Source organism: Doryrhamphus excisus, linkage group LG4 (assembly GCF_037039965.1).
Source record: "Doryrhamphus excisus strain RoL-2023G ecotype Guam linkage group LG4, RoL_Dexc_Guam_v1.1, whole genome shotgun sequence".
NCBI lineage: Eukaryota > Metazoa > Chordata > Actinopteri > Syngnathiformes > Syngnathidae > Doryrhamphus > Doryrhamphus excisus.
In genome coordinates, this window is record NC_136360.1 from 8,961,766 (window position 1) to 8,976,502 (window position 14,737).

The 14,737-nt window shown below is 40.4% G+C and overlaps 1 protein-coding gene across 3 annotated transcripts; it reads left to right on the forward strand.

Moving 5' to 3' along the window:
- Positions 1 to 14,579, forward strand: tnni3k (TNNI3 interacting kinase). Of its 3 annotated transcripts, none has more exons than XM_058074491.2 (25): positions 1 to 412; positions 535 to 643; positions 756 to 841; positions 1,810 to 1,907; positions 2,770 to 2,880; positions 2,946 to 3,044; positions 3,110 to 3,248; positions 4,235 to 4,379; positions 4,465 to 4,569; positions 4,917 to 5,011; positions 5,090 to 5,239; positions 5,345 to 5,428; positions 5,494 to 5,550; positions 6,990 to 7,082; positions 7,151 to 7,208; positions 7,289 to 7,483; positions 8,580 to 8,684; positions 8,792 to 8,844; positions 9,859 to 9,911; positions 10,270 to 10,402; positions 10,514 to 10,623; positions 12,293 to 12,352; positions 12,454 to 12,623; positions 13,378 to 13,457; positions 14,292 to 14,579. In XM_058074491.2, exons 1-25 carry the CDS (start codon positions 373 to 375, stop codon positions 14,369 to 14,371), a joined length of 2,508 nt encoding a protein of 835 aa, XP_057930474.1. In that variant the 5' UTR covers positions 1 to 372; the 3' UTR covers positions 14,372 to 14,579. The 3 variants fall into 3 exon arrangements, with proteins under 3 accessions (XP_057930474.1, XP_057930476.2, XP_057930475.1); XM_058074493.2 differs by having other exon boundaries at positions 761 to 841; XM_058074492.2 differs by lacking the exon at positions 2,946 to 3,044.
- The last annotated feature ends 158 nt before the right edge of the window (positions 14,580 to 14,737 follow it).

A 14,737-nucleotide genomic window follows, 5' to 3' on the forward strand; every position in this document is an offset into this window, starting at 1 on the left:
TCATGACCATGTTTTTGTGTAATGATTATGTTTGCAGATTTAATCTCGAGCAAATAACATTCTTCAGAAAGACTTCATAGTAGGATCTTCCTCCTCTGAAGGACAAGATGAGTCAGAACCTCCCACAAACTGTCTCTGTGAACTCTGTGTATGTCCCCATAACCCCGGGTTTACCTATGTCTCAATTACACACACCAGTGATGGAGGGAGATCAGTTGTCGGAGTCGTTCGTTGGCTGTTATTATTTTTAGCCTACAGCCATGATCCCCTCTTTATCTGGACGTGTGCAATTGTGGCAGAGTGAGAGATAGTATGACTGCCTGTTCACCAACGACAACACTGCACATACAATATTAGCCACGGACCTTATCGATGGGGAATTACAAATCAAGACCATCACAGACGTGTACAGGTATTTGCTTTTGTTTTTGTAATACTGTCAGTTGCTTTTAGTAGTAAATAATGATGAGAAGTAAAGCGCCTATACTGGCATCTGATTCTACACTCACAATTACAATTTCTATGTCACTGAAGATGAATGGAAGAAGAAGGTGAGTGAGTCGTACTCTGTGATCCTGGAGAAGTTGGAGGATGACCTTCAGCTCAAAGACAGTGAACTTGTGGACCTCAGGCTCGCATTCAGGTGACTCAACATGGAAGCTCATCAATGTCCCCTACTTTTGGCTTGGCTGTGTCTTGTCTGTCTGGTTTGGGCATTCACTTGCCTGGCTGATATTGATTTTGTTGTGGTTCAGCTCAGACGAGGCATTTCAGAAGGTGAACTTGAACTACCGAACAGAGAAGGGCCTGTCCTTACTGCATCTCTGTTGCGTTTGCGGAGGTATGTGCAGCCACCACACTCTATTAATAACTCATCAACAATGCACTCTGTATTGACTCTGACTGGAAGGACAGATCACTTGTGACTGACTTATGAAGGCAACATTTATTTTTTGTATTTGTTAAGGTTGTTGTACATGCAGATAGGTCCACAGATATTTGGACAATGACAGAGATTGGATTATTAATTGCCTCTGTCACACCAACACAATAGGGTTCAAACAAAACAAGATGTTAAACAAATGTAGGCTTCCAGCTTTAAATCAAGAGGGGCATACTGAATCTTCTGTTGTAGAAAACTTACTGTTTATATACTGTTACACACTTATCTGGGTCTGTGTTGTGCCTGTGCAACTATTACATAACCATGACATTGCCAAATCATGACTACTGCAGAATGTGGCCGAGTTGTGATGCCACAGAACCACAATTATGTACACTAAAAGGTATGCAGAGCTGCAGTGTTGTTGGATGCACAGATCATCACACATCAGGTATTTTGACACAAAGTAGTATGACATCCCCATCAGCAGTGTTAGCCCCTCCCCCACTCGTTACCCTAAATCCAGTTCTGGTCAGATTTTGGTATTGAAGTAGGTAGTTCCAGGTTCTCAAAACAATATGCGTTCAAAAGATTAATACATTTGCATTTCAAAAAGCCTCCTTGAAAAAAAAACAAACCTCACAAATAGCTTGGCGTTATTTTTGCAACCGGCTGCATCCCTGCACACGATGGTCTTGTTCATTCTTGTATATGAGACGGAGATGCTCAAATTTCAGAGTCCCGCGGCCATCTTGTTTATGTGTGTGTCTATATTTACAATTATGGCAATTCTTTTAAAATGAAATAACTCTAGATTGACTTATTTAAAATTCTTTGTGATGGCGTATAAAGGCAATAAAATCTCATGTCGCTGTGCAAATACTTATGGACCTAACTATATATTGTTTTGTGTGTGTGCCTCCAAGGTAACAAGGGACATATCAGCTCCTTAATGCTCAAAGGCCTACGTCCTTCCAGACTGACTAAGAATGGATTCACTGCACTCCACTTAGCTGCGTACAAGGTACAGGCTGTATGGATATACTATGAGATGACCAGTGTTAAGATGACAAAAAGCATGCAGAAATGACAAATATGTAAGACAAAATATGCCTCCCCCTGTGTGTGTGTGTGTGTGTGTGTGTGTGTGTGTGAGTGTGAGTGAGACAAAGGTGCTCTTGTGTCACGTGTGGTGGAAGCTGTGCAATCCCAAGTCTTAAAGTCTTTGGTGCCATGACAAAAATACCAGTGTGAACGCGAAGCGGGCTGTACCAAAGTGCTCACTCTTTGTTTTATTTATTTTTAGTCCAGAGTAGAATACTGAACCTCTAGTGTGAATGCAGCCAGTGGCAATGCAAGAAAATGTGTTAAGATATAATTTATAGGGGACAAGGGGACCTATTATGCTCATTTTTCCACCCTTTGTATTGAGTTGTGGCCTCCAATAGAGCAGCTACACACATAAACCCGCACAGAAAACTTTTTAGATTTTCCAGAATCTGCACCTATTCCAGCTGTTTTTGTGTGCTTCCTGCCAAAATGGTCTGTTTTAATTTATTCCACCCCCGGCCCGCCTCTGGGCATGCCTATTCTGTTGTGGTTGGTCACATGCATAAAGTGCCTTATAACTATGAATCATATAAGGTAGTCCACCCCTCTGTGACATCACAAAGGGTCAGTTTTACCACGACTTTTGAAACCGAGCGTTTTGAGTCACCCCAAACTTCTTTTAGGGCTCACTTTCAAATTATGCAAACCTCATTATCTGAAACTTTGGCATTGATTAACAAGAATACAACATTCTAACTACATTTAAAGACCAGAAAAGTGGAAAAAGCATAATAGGTCCCCTTTAATACGGGTGTCATGTCACTTGATGCTTTTAGGACAATGGCGAGCTGGTTACTGCCCTTCTCCACGGGGGGTCAGATGTGCAGCAGCTGGGCTACGGTGCCCTCACTGCCTTGCATGTGGCCACACTTGCGGGACACCTTGAGGTGAGACTGCACACGAAGTATATGACCATCAGCACTTTGGTTTTCGACTCATCATTTATGCGTAGGCGGCAGATATTCTCCTCCAGCATGGAGCTTGTGTCAATGTCCAGGATGCTGTGTTTTTCACCCCACTACATATTGCATCCTATAACGGCAATGAGCAGGTACTGTACAGTGAGTCCACTTTGTAAGGAGCGTTAGAAGCACCCTAAATTTGTTTTCCTCACAGCTTGCCAAACTGCTGCTAAAGTTCGGGGCAGATGTAAATGCCAGTGGCGAAGTGGGGGATCGGCCATTGCATCTGGCTGCAGCCAAGGGTTTACTTGATATCATCACACTGCTGGTGGGGGAAGGAGGCAAGGCCAACGGTAAGACTTTAAGGCATTCAACTGTGTTAGTGTCGTAGCCACACTGGATTTGTCCAGTACCCATTACTCAATGATTTTGAATGCTTTATCAGGGGGCCATTTCAATCCCCTGAGGTATGGAAGGTATAGCAGTTTGAAAAAAGAAAGAAAATCTTTGTTTTCTAAACTGGCAATCTTATACAGTTCAACAGTAACATGAAATTATTATTTATTAAATGTCTTTTAGTAACAGCAGGCAGGATCAAATGGTTTTGTTCGCTGCTTATGGGAATGGGCCATAGTTTGCCCACCCTTGCTCCGGAATGATTAAGAATACTTCCCAGACAGTGGAATTGGTAGGTTAAATTATGTGTCACATATTAGTTGTCTGGATTGCTGAATGTAAACGGTCACTTACGCAGTTACCCTGACTACTTGCAAGTCATGTTGCCAGCTTGTATGTTAAAGTTGAAATGAAATACTTTGAAAGCAACTGGCGGGCTGGATTAAAACGCTTGGCGATCCAGATGTGACTCCGAGCCATAGTTGGCCCTCCCCTGCCTTAACAGTACTTTTTTCTTTGTCCTGTAAAATGCTAATTTGCTCATTTTTGTTTAAAAAAAATCAGAAAACTCATCCCATTCAAGTAATATGTAAATAAGTACTATATAAATACTTGATAATAAATGTAAAATGCACACAATTAATTTATTCCAAAGCCCAAAATCTTCACATGTTTATGTCATTATGCTTCACTGGCAATGTTATTTCGTCAAGCATTGTCACTTTGACGCATTTGTTCAACGGTCTATGAATGATGCGTTCATGGACCGCATCATAGTTGCTGTGAGATGCACACCTAAAAATTTTATATAAACTCCACACTGTGACTCATATTCCATCTGTTCACTTCTGTTTTGCCTTTTTTTTTGTCACAGAGATTACATTGTTTCTTGAACAGTTTACATATTTCTTTAAATCAATATTGTTTGTGTAACTCTCTCCAGTAAACGCTCAGGACAATGAGGACCACGTGCCCCTCCACTTCTGTGCCCGCTTTGGACACCATGAGGTTGTACGCTTCCTCCTTCAGGGCAACTTCGACGCACAGCCTCATGCTACCAACATCTATGGGGACACACCATTACACTTGTAAAACGATTTTTGTAGTGTTGGTTAAAGGTCCATGTTGTTTTGAGGAAATGGGTTAATGTGACATTTTGTTAAATTTCACCAGGGCCTGCTACAATGGCAAATATGACGCTGTGAAGGAGATAATTCAGCTCTCTGGTGCAGAGAGTCTTACAAAGGAGAACATTTTCAGTGAAACAGCACTTCACAGGTATTGTCTGTTTTTGTATTTCCTCAAATAGTGGCCTCAAGTCCATGGATTATTCCCTGGGTGCGCTGTCCATTTCAGCAAATACACCCATGACTAAAATTAGTAATAGTATTAATTAAATTTTTTATGCCCTAAATAAAAACCTTACATCTTATAGATGCCCTGGTACTCTCTGATGGGGCATGACACTGGCCACTTTAAGAGAAAATCTGATACTTTATTTATTACAAATTTCCCCACTGAGGGACGAATAAAGGCATATCTTAGGCAAATTATACACATAACAGCCATAGCGCTATTCATGTCCCTGTCAGGTCTTAATAATGAGCTCTGATCTTACACTCCAGTGCATGCACCTATGGTAAAGACCTGGAGATGGTCAAATTCTTGTTAAGCCAGAATGCGATGAGCATCAACCACCAGGGCAGAGATGGACACACAGGTAACTTTTTTTGTTGTTGTGATCTTTTTCAAAAACAATTACAGAGCATTGTGACTGATTTTCACTATCTGTCTTTAGCCCTGCACAGCGCCTGCTTCCACGGTCACATCCGCCTGGTGCAGTTCCTGCTGGACAATGGGGCGGACATGAACCTGGTTGCCTGCGACCCCAGCAGGTCAAGCGGGGAGAAGGATGAACAGACCTGCCTGATGTGGGCTTATGAGAAAGGTTTGCAAATAGGTCTCCTTGTCCACTATAAATTATATCTTAAAACATCCCAGCAAATGCTCCACTTAAATATTAATGTCTTATTGTGGTTGATTTCCACTGAAGGTCATGATGCTATTGTCACTTTACTGAAACACTACAAGCGCCCTGATGACTCTCCTTGCAATGAGTACTCGCAGCCAGGAGGGGGTGAGTGCCAGTTTGGGCAACCAGTCAGGTGATGAAACTATCTAAATATGTCAACTCCATTCCAGATGGTTCCTATGTTTCTGTCCCATCTCCTCTGGGAAAGATCAAGAGTATGACAAAAGGTAGTCAAGTAGAGCGGATTTTCTTCTATTTCACTTCACTGCCATCTGACAAGTCACCAACACACACACACACACACACACACACACACACATACATACGCACACATACACATATGTGGTGTTGCCCAGGGAAGCTGCTGATAAACACAACAACACTGAGGCGGTGTGAGCCATAGTATCAGTGTACAGTCACTGGGCACAACAATAGGTACACCTGCAAAATACAATCAATTACATGAGCTGTGTGCAAAAGTCTGCCTTATCTAAAATAACTATACTGACACACTATTGTGTGTAAAATGTCACACAGTGCCTATTAGCATCAACATTTCTCAACAGATTTATTAAAGAACAGAATATTCTGCTTGTTAAGTAAAATTTATCTATTACTTGTCTTTATTGTAATGCGTTTTTACATGAAAAAAGAGCAATTCCTCCTCACTGCCTCTATGGGGCACTGCATCACACAGTTGTTTGTAATGTTTTGCCCCTCTCATTACATATCAGAAACTGTCATTGCATTGTGCTGGTGCCCCTGATGAAATGTGTGTTAAAGTCTTGATTCTTTATTAAACACGTTTCCAGTATATAGCATTACAAGGCACTCATTAATCATCACCCGCAGTGCTATTTGTTTAAAGTGGCAGCCAACCATGCAATTACGCTCTATTATTTTCACAACAGGTGAAAATTTTGTTGCATGGCAACATTGCTGTTTTAGATATGCTTTGTTTTTCTTTATTTTTAACTTGAGAACTTCTGAAAAATAACCAAAAAAAATAAGAACCCTGAGGCTGCCCTTTGGAAACAGCTGCCTTCCAGCAATATTCACTCTACACTTGCGGCCAATACGGCTCAGGAACTTATATTCATATTCAATGCTTCTGTTGCAACAGTATATGTATAGTATATTCCTGCAACAGAGGAATCCAAATAAAAATATTCACGAATGGAGGAAAACTGCTAACAAACTGACATGTTGAAAATCTTATATTATTATAATAACACAGCAGTAACAGAACCAATGTTGTAGTATTGTCAGTGAGCTAACTACTCAGCCAGCATTAATACAGCGGATGAGTCCATTGTAAACAACTGCACAGCAAATATAGATTGTCAAGAAACAGGTGATTGCAAGTAAAATTTTAAAGCGCATGAACCTTTGTATTGACTTGTGGTCTCCTATAGAGCAGCTACACACAATAACCTGCACAGAAAACCTTTTAGATTTTCCATAATATGCACATATTCCAGCTGTATTTCCTTTGATTTGGGCTTCCTGCCAAAACAGTCTATTTTAATGTATTCCACCCACAGCTCTTTTTTTTTTTACTATGCAAACCATGAGCGAGATACGTGTATTTGAGGATTAATTTGTTTTGTGAATTCTTTTCAAGAGCTTCTCGTGATGGTAACAATAAGTGTTTTATCCTTTCCAGAAAAAGCAGAAGTGCTTCTTCTCAGGGCCAGCCTCCCCTCACATTTCCATCTTCAGCTCTCTGAGTTGGAATTTAATGAAATAATTGGATCAGGTAACTGTTTATCGTCATGCATGTAGTCTTACAATGCTAGCAAGTCTGACTTTGGTTCACCTGCACAGGCTCCTTTGGCAGAGTTTACAAAGGAAAGTGCCGGAACAAAATAGTTGCAATTAAACGGTAATTGTTTGCATTGTGCATATTTTCTTCGTTCATCCTTCTGTCATTACCAATAAAGTTTTTGTCATTGTTCCCTGCAGCTACAGAGCCAACACATACTGCTCCAAGTCAGACGTGGACATGTTCTGCCGAGAGGTGTCCATTCTCTGTCGCCTCAACCACCCCTGCATCATCCAGTTTGTAGGAGCGTGTTTGGACGACCCCAGCCAGTTTGCTATCGTCACCCAGTATATCTCCGGGGGTTCGCTCTTCTCCTTGCTGCATGAGCAGAAGAGGTGAGGAAGTCGCAGTTGCTCCTTTGTGGGACTGCTGAATGTGAATTGTGAATGAATGTATATTTAAACATTGTCTCATACTCCTTATAATGCTGTTTTGGAGTATAGTAATACTACTGTTTGCTTTATAGGGAGTATAGTACTGTACATTGGAGTACCTTACAATTATTGTGATATTTATTTATGAATGACTGTAATAAAAGGACATTAGTAATACTAATCGTCAGCATGCTAATATGATTGCCACTATTGCTATACTGACGAAAATAGTATACTAAGAGTAACAATAATGCTAAACTGACAATAGATATATCAGTGATAGTATGTACGTATGTACTCTGTGTATTTATGCATATATATGTAAGTGTGCATGTGTGCATGCCTTACATATGTACTACATGTATGCATGTATGGATGTATGTATACTTGCAGACGTGTGTGTGTGTGTGTGTGTGTGTGTGTGTGTGTGTCACTGCGTGGCACCCAACACTGGACACCCCAGCCCATGCAGGGAGGCCCAGACAACAGAGATGGCACACCCATGCACTCCCGAAAGTGAGACCATGCCCCACGCAGGGTGGGAGAGAGATGGGAGAGATGATACGGCTCTACGGCCATTTTAAACAGCCACTAAATTAATTTAGTCATTCCCTAGTGCACTTCCCATTCTATTTTTGTGGCTCAACACCACTGCATGGTCACATCTATTAATCAACCAATCGGAAAACCCCTGAATTTTAATACTTCATCTTAACCAGACATTTTGTACAATCTAGGGGACCAGTTTGGGGAAAAAACATTTCAGTTCTGATATGGCTGTGCTCCTGGTAGTTTCGGTTATCCAAGAGCATGACCCAGCAGACAAATCAACCTTGGGTCTCATTATCTACCCTGGAAGCATCCCCTCACCAGTCCCTCCACTTTAGCCAGCATCTTCATTGACCCAGATCAAGTGTTTTGCTAACTGCGTGCGATCCCAGGTGCAGCCCCGGATATTGACTGATCAATGTCAAGAGCTGTGTGTGTGTGATAGGCAGTGGGAGGCCATTGATCTGGCACTAAATGGCTGCTGTTTTAATGATGTGTCGATGGGCAGGCTTATTGATCTGCAGTCCAAGCTCATCATCGCCATCGACGTAGCCAAGGGAATGGAGTACCTGCACAACCTCACCCAGCCTATCATCCACAGAGACCTCAACAGGCATGTGTCTCAGTAATAGCACACTTTGCAGAAATAGCTGTTGTTGTCTTTATATATATATGTGTATATATATCTAAATATATAAATGCCATCTGTGCTCTCTTCAGTCACAATATTCTTCTCTATGAGGACGGACATGCTGTGGTGGCAGATTTTGGAGGTAGGACAAATTTGGCAGTGGTGTGATTAGAGTTCAGCAATAATTTTATTTAAGTGAGCTGGCAGCCATGTTTGCGTCTAGAACAGTGGTTTTAACATGTTTCACAGTCCTGTACCTCTTCTGACCATGTACTTTAGACCATGTACCCCTGATTCCTCAACACTTACTAAACATAAACCACACTAAAACATTTAATTAATTATCATTATCATATAATTATAACATAGTTTATTACTTTGAAAAAGGAGGTCTTTACAGAAGAGCATGTCCTCCTTAGTTGTCTTTTCATGAATGTACACACATACACAAGGCCATGTGCCAGTGTATCTAGTCAATCAGTGGATCTAATTACAGGCCCATGCAGGTCAGAAAATGCACAAATCGCTCAAAACCCTATCTAAGAAGACCAGCTCCCATTTCACACTCAACATATATGAATTATTCAATATTAAACACTTTTAATGTACAACTCAATTATCAAACTTATTTGTTTATATAACACAGATCAATGAACTAATTCTGGCTCTGTCTGTTGTTTTCTTATGCACTGTACATCCTTCGCTGTTTACATGAGGGGTTCAGGTCCATTATGTAATTGTCAGTGTTAAAGGGGACATATTGTGCTTATTTTCCGGCCCTTTGTTGAGTTGTGGATTCCTATAGGGCGGCTACACATGATAACCTGCACAGAAAGCTTTGCTTAAAAATGTTAATCCTGCAAGTGCGACAGACATCTTAAAAGCCATAACTCATTGCATACTATTTACAAGACAAAGAAACAAAGTCACAGGCCACATTAAGTACACAAAAAACAAAAGTGCACAAAAATGTAATCGTTAACATATAAATACTTGTTTTTGCAATAAACAATACAGTAGAATGCAACTAAAAATTCCACTACATTCCTTTTGTAGTTTACCATTTGATTTTTTTTCGAGTAATTGAGGTAATTGAGAATTGCAAAATAGCAAATGTTGATACTAATCTTGATACTAATAACTGCATGTTTTGCAGAGTCCCGATTTCTCCAGTCTGTGGATGAGGACAACATGACCAAGCAGCCAGGGGTCAGTCAGTTCTTATTCTTGGCTGTTGGTTGTAAAGATGTTGACAATATGTGCAAGTGTTGTTTGGATAAACCTTGGACCTGCCTGCACCTGCGATCAATTACTCCACAGCAAACCAAACTGCCGTCATGCAGATTTTGTATAAATGTGATGATTCATCATGACCCAGGATGCTTAGCCTGCAATTTGGTGTTAAGTGGGTTGTATCTCTTGAGAGCTGCCAGTTGTAAGGAACTAGTTGTCCTTGCACAATTGCACTATTGTTTACCAGAACTGAGCCAACATGTTGGTGTCATAGTGACAATTGGATGTTTTTTTTTCTTGTTGCTAATGAGTACACCATGTGTTTTTTGTGAAGAACCTGCGGTGGATGGCTCCTGAGGTCTTCACCCAGTGTACTCGCTACTCGGTAAAAGCAGACATGTTCAGCTATGCCCTCTGTTTGTGGGAGCTGCTCACTGGAGAGATTCCCTTCGCACACTTGAAACCTGGTACAGACATTTGAAATTCTCTACTGTCATATTTCAGTGTTGATTGGCTTATATAGAGAGCATAGCCCTGACCTTCAAATTGCAAACTCTTTCTTGTCTTGTTGCCATTAGCTGCTGCAGCAGCGGATATGGCCTATCATCACATTCGGCCTCCTGTTGGTTACTCCATCCCCAAACCCATTTCTGCACTTCTGATGAGAGGATGGAACGCATGTCCAGAGGTATGTTTCTTAAAGTGCATCTTCTCAAGGGCCAACATAAATTTATTTTACTATCCACTAAAATGACTCAACATTCTGATATTATTGTCTGAATAGCTGGTAATACAAGTGAGTAGCAAGATAATTGTGTCTTGGTTTGTGTTAGCGTTATACAAATGCTGTTGATACTGGAGAGCTACGGTTCATTGACGAAAAAACATGAATTACTGGTAGCTCATGAGCTGCTGGTTGGAGACCCCTGACTTTCGTAGACCAGGCGCAACGCAGTGAGCAACGCAGTCTGGCGCAGCACTGCGCACCCACGCCTCCATCCCTCCCACCGGCGCAAATGGCAAACAGTTAGCGGGGCTTAATAATATACGATTTGGAAGGATTCAAATGCGTTAACCTCATTAACACATTTAACACAAGAATACAACATTATACTACACTTATATGTCAGAAAAGTCTAAAGAGCAGAATAGGTCCCCTTTAAGTCATTATCAATTCATATACCAACAAAACTAGAAAGTGGGGTTCGGCAGCTGTCCTTGGGAGTGTGACCAAACACAGCAGAGTGTGCATGCCTAGTAAATTTTTGCGGGAAGCAGGAAATCCTAGGAAATACAGCTGGAAAAGGTTCAGATTCTGGAAGATCTAAAAACCATTCTGTGTGGGTTATTGTGTGTAGCTGCTCTATAGGAGTCCACAACTCAATACAAAGGGCGAAAAATGAGCATAATAGGTCCCCTTTAATTATGCTGTGACTAACATGGGCAAAAGATGCTGAGTCAGCTGCATTCAGCAGTAATGAATGACACATCACATCCCCAGATGACACATTATTGCATGCCGGTGCAAAATTAAGTGCATGCATGACATGGATTCTCTGACACCCTGTGCCATATTTTTCATCCCCCACTTCCTCATTATGAAACAGTACAGCATGCTGGCACATTTCTCTCTCTGACTTCCTGATGATTTAATATCATGGAAATAGATCCCTCCGGTTATAGCACTACTATTTTTTTAACAAGGGTGAGCGCTTAATAGGTAATTACAACAGCCCTCGTGGGGGTTAAAAGAAGAGTGTCCTGTGGCAAATATTGACTTTGCATGATCACATGATTTTATCACTAGGATTTACTAAGATTTGATACAGAAGTAATTAGTATTAAGTATTTTCTATCCATCCATTATTTGTATATATCCTCATGCCAGCAGATTTTGGCCTGTACTGTGTTAGGTTATGCAATTTCTGTGTTGTTGGCGCATTAATGCTTCTGTTGCTGGGAAAATAGATTAGTAGGAACATAATATAGTTTTTACCCTTTGCTGTGACTTCCTGATAATCTGCTACTTTGTTATAATAGTAGATAATGCATGATTACTGTAATGTAATATGAGACAAAAATCAATACAAATATCAAAGAGTTTTGCCCTTTCTGTTTCTAAAATGTGTAGTCAATGTTTGTCTTGCATGTCGATTCAAAGCAGCTGATCTTTTGGGCTGTTGTGTGATGTATAATTGAACATCTCAGGGGTGGCTGTGTTTTATCTTTATGCTGGCATTTGAAGCTGAGGTCACCTTTTTGCTTCATGTGTACCGTATGTGCTAGGAGTTCTTGAATGAGCAGTTAGTGTCGCCATTCTGCCTTGAAATCCAAATTGAAAACAAATATAATTTCAGGACCGTCCAGAGTTTTCTGAAGTGGTCACCAACCTGGAGGAGTGCTTATGCAATGTTGAGGTATATTATACATTATTCTTTAATGATTATGTTTGTTGATGTTTGGTGGTTAATTGAATAGAGTTGTTCATTGGAGTATTTATGTTATGTTTGTATCCCAGCTGATGTCACCTGCCTCTAGCAACAGCAGTGGCTCCCTGTCGCCTTCCTCATCATCGGACTGTCTCCTCGCCAGAGCTGGACCCAGCCGGGGTCACGTGGCTGCGCTGCGGTCCAGGTTTGAGCTGGAATATGCTCTCAACACTCGAGCTTACGCCTTCTGGAGCCAGAGGTCAGAATAAGTCTTGAAACACACACAAGCTACAGCTGCCGTTGTCTTACACTGATAGTGACTCTTTCTGCTATTATACAAAGTCAGGATGGATTTTGTTCATTTTGACCCAGTGTACAAAAGTGTGCAAAAATGTGTGCCACTGTTATGGCAACATAAGGTTTTTCCTTTGCAGTTTGAAGTATTACACTGGAATAGTTCAAAAAGTGCATGATATGCTGCTATCGCCTCAATGCTAATTGACAGCAATTAAACCTGTTTTGATTATCAAAACTACAACATCATGCCTGCTCATACACTGTACAAACTGAACACAAACTCCAATTAAACTCCAATTAAATGTATTCATTTGCTATGCCAGTAACAAATTGACCAGTTTGGGTAAACTTGACTTCTTTGGCCGACCCTGAACACCCTATACGTGCTTTCCATTGAGGTTCAACCTTGTAGGGTTATTACTGGACAGTGCTGTCCAATCGGTACCTTCCCTAGCACACCACCTAAAAATAGACATGACCTTTCTCCAGTTCAAAAAATGTTAATCCAGCCATATGGACATGGACATGCTTACACGACAGGTGATGACTAATCTGACAATCTAGATGAGTTTTCATCAAAAGACACATGAAGCAGTCACATCATCAATGTTGAATGTTTTGTATAGACTCAATGTAGTAGGTTACATGACTGTTGTCTACGACCATGTTTTTATAGTTTATGCTGTATGCTGCTTCAATGTATTTTTTACTTTCAGTGAGCGGAGGCGAGCATCTGGAGGCCTCTCACTGGAGGAAATAAGAAGGAGCATGCAGTTTTCTCCCATTGATCGCAATGGTTTGTCCACTTTTATGATCATAATTGAATTGGTGTACTGTGATTTGATTTGATTCGGACGGGAATCCAGGTGTAGTCTGTCGCTGAAGTCTTCTGTCAAATACTGCAGCCTTCTTCTTTGTAGAAAATATTATCATGCATCAATTTTTTTTATGGTCGTCACCCCTTTTCTCCTTTCGTCTTTATTTAATCACTTAGGTCTCTGCACTTATTTATTTGCTATACATTTTTTCCCCTTTTATTTTAATGTACTGTAAATGCTTCAATTAACGTGTCTATTGAATTAACCACAAAGTCTCCTATAGTCATGGCTGTAGGCAACCACAAGAGTAGTTTTTCACTGGTCAGTATCCAACAGCTTCATGTAACTCTTCATGTGCTTTAAAATGAAGCTGCTCAACCCTTGGTGTGAAACTCATACGTGCTACACTTCCAGTACTGTTGTGAACAATGAATGCATAAGGCGCATTAATGCTGACTTAGCAGTTTGCTTCTTTCGCAGTTGAAACATAGGTTCTGTTGCTACGGTGTTGTACCATGTACTTGTTAGTATATGAGCATCTGTTAAAAAAAGGTGTTTTCCATTCCACTTTCATGCATGTCAATTATTATTAAAGTAAGAAAATTCATGTCATATATAGTAACTCTCATTTAGGAAACAACGCCCCTTGTCCAATTATTACCTGCTTGCATTTAATGCAGACATCTTTGCAATGTAGGTAAAAAAATTAAAAATGCCCTGGTTATAATTAGAGCTCTTACAGTATTTGATGTATTTGAATAAAGTTATTATTTTATATAATTGATTTGATTGTTTTTTTCTTTATTTTGCAGGTTATGTATCAGATCCCATGAGCACCATGCGATTCTGCTCATCCTTTAGCAGCAATGGCAGCTTTGAAGACAGTAACTAACCCTCATGTACAACACACATTTATTTGTTCTCTTATTTCTTCAACTCATATTTGTCATCCTTTAGCAGCAAAGGCAGCTTTGAAGACAGTAACTAACCCTCATGGGCTAACACACATTTATCTGTTCTTTTATTTCTTCTACTTTTGACTGGTGAGGCTGTAAATACTGCGCAATGTGTCGGTTTGCTCAATTTGAATTTTCAATACGTCTCACTATTTATCATATTCTGAATATTTCTTAAAATAATTAATAAAAATCTGATATGTTTACTGTATTTTGTGGTTTGTGTAGTTGTATTTTTTCCAAATGAACACACATCTTTATTTGCCAGTTTTTATTTATTCAGTGCAAACCTGCAAACCCAC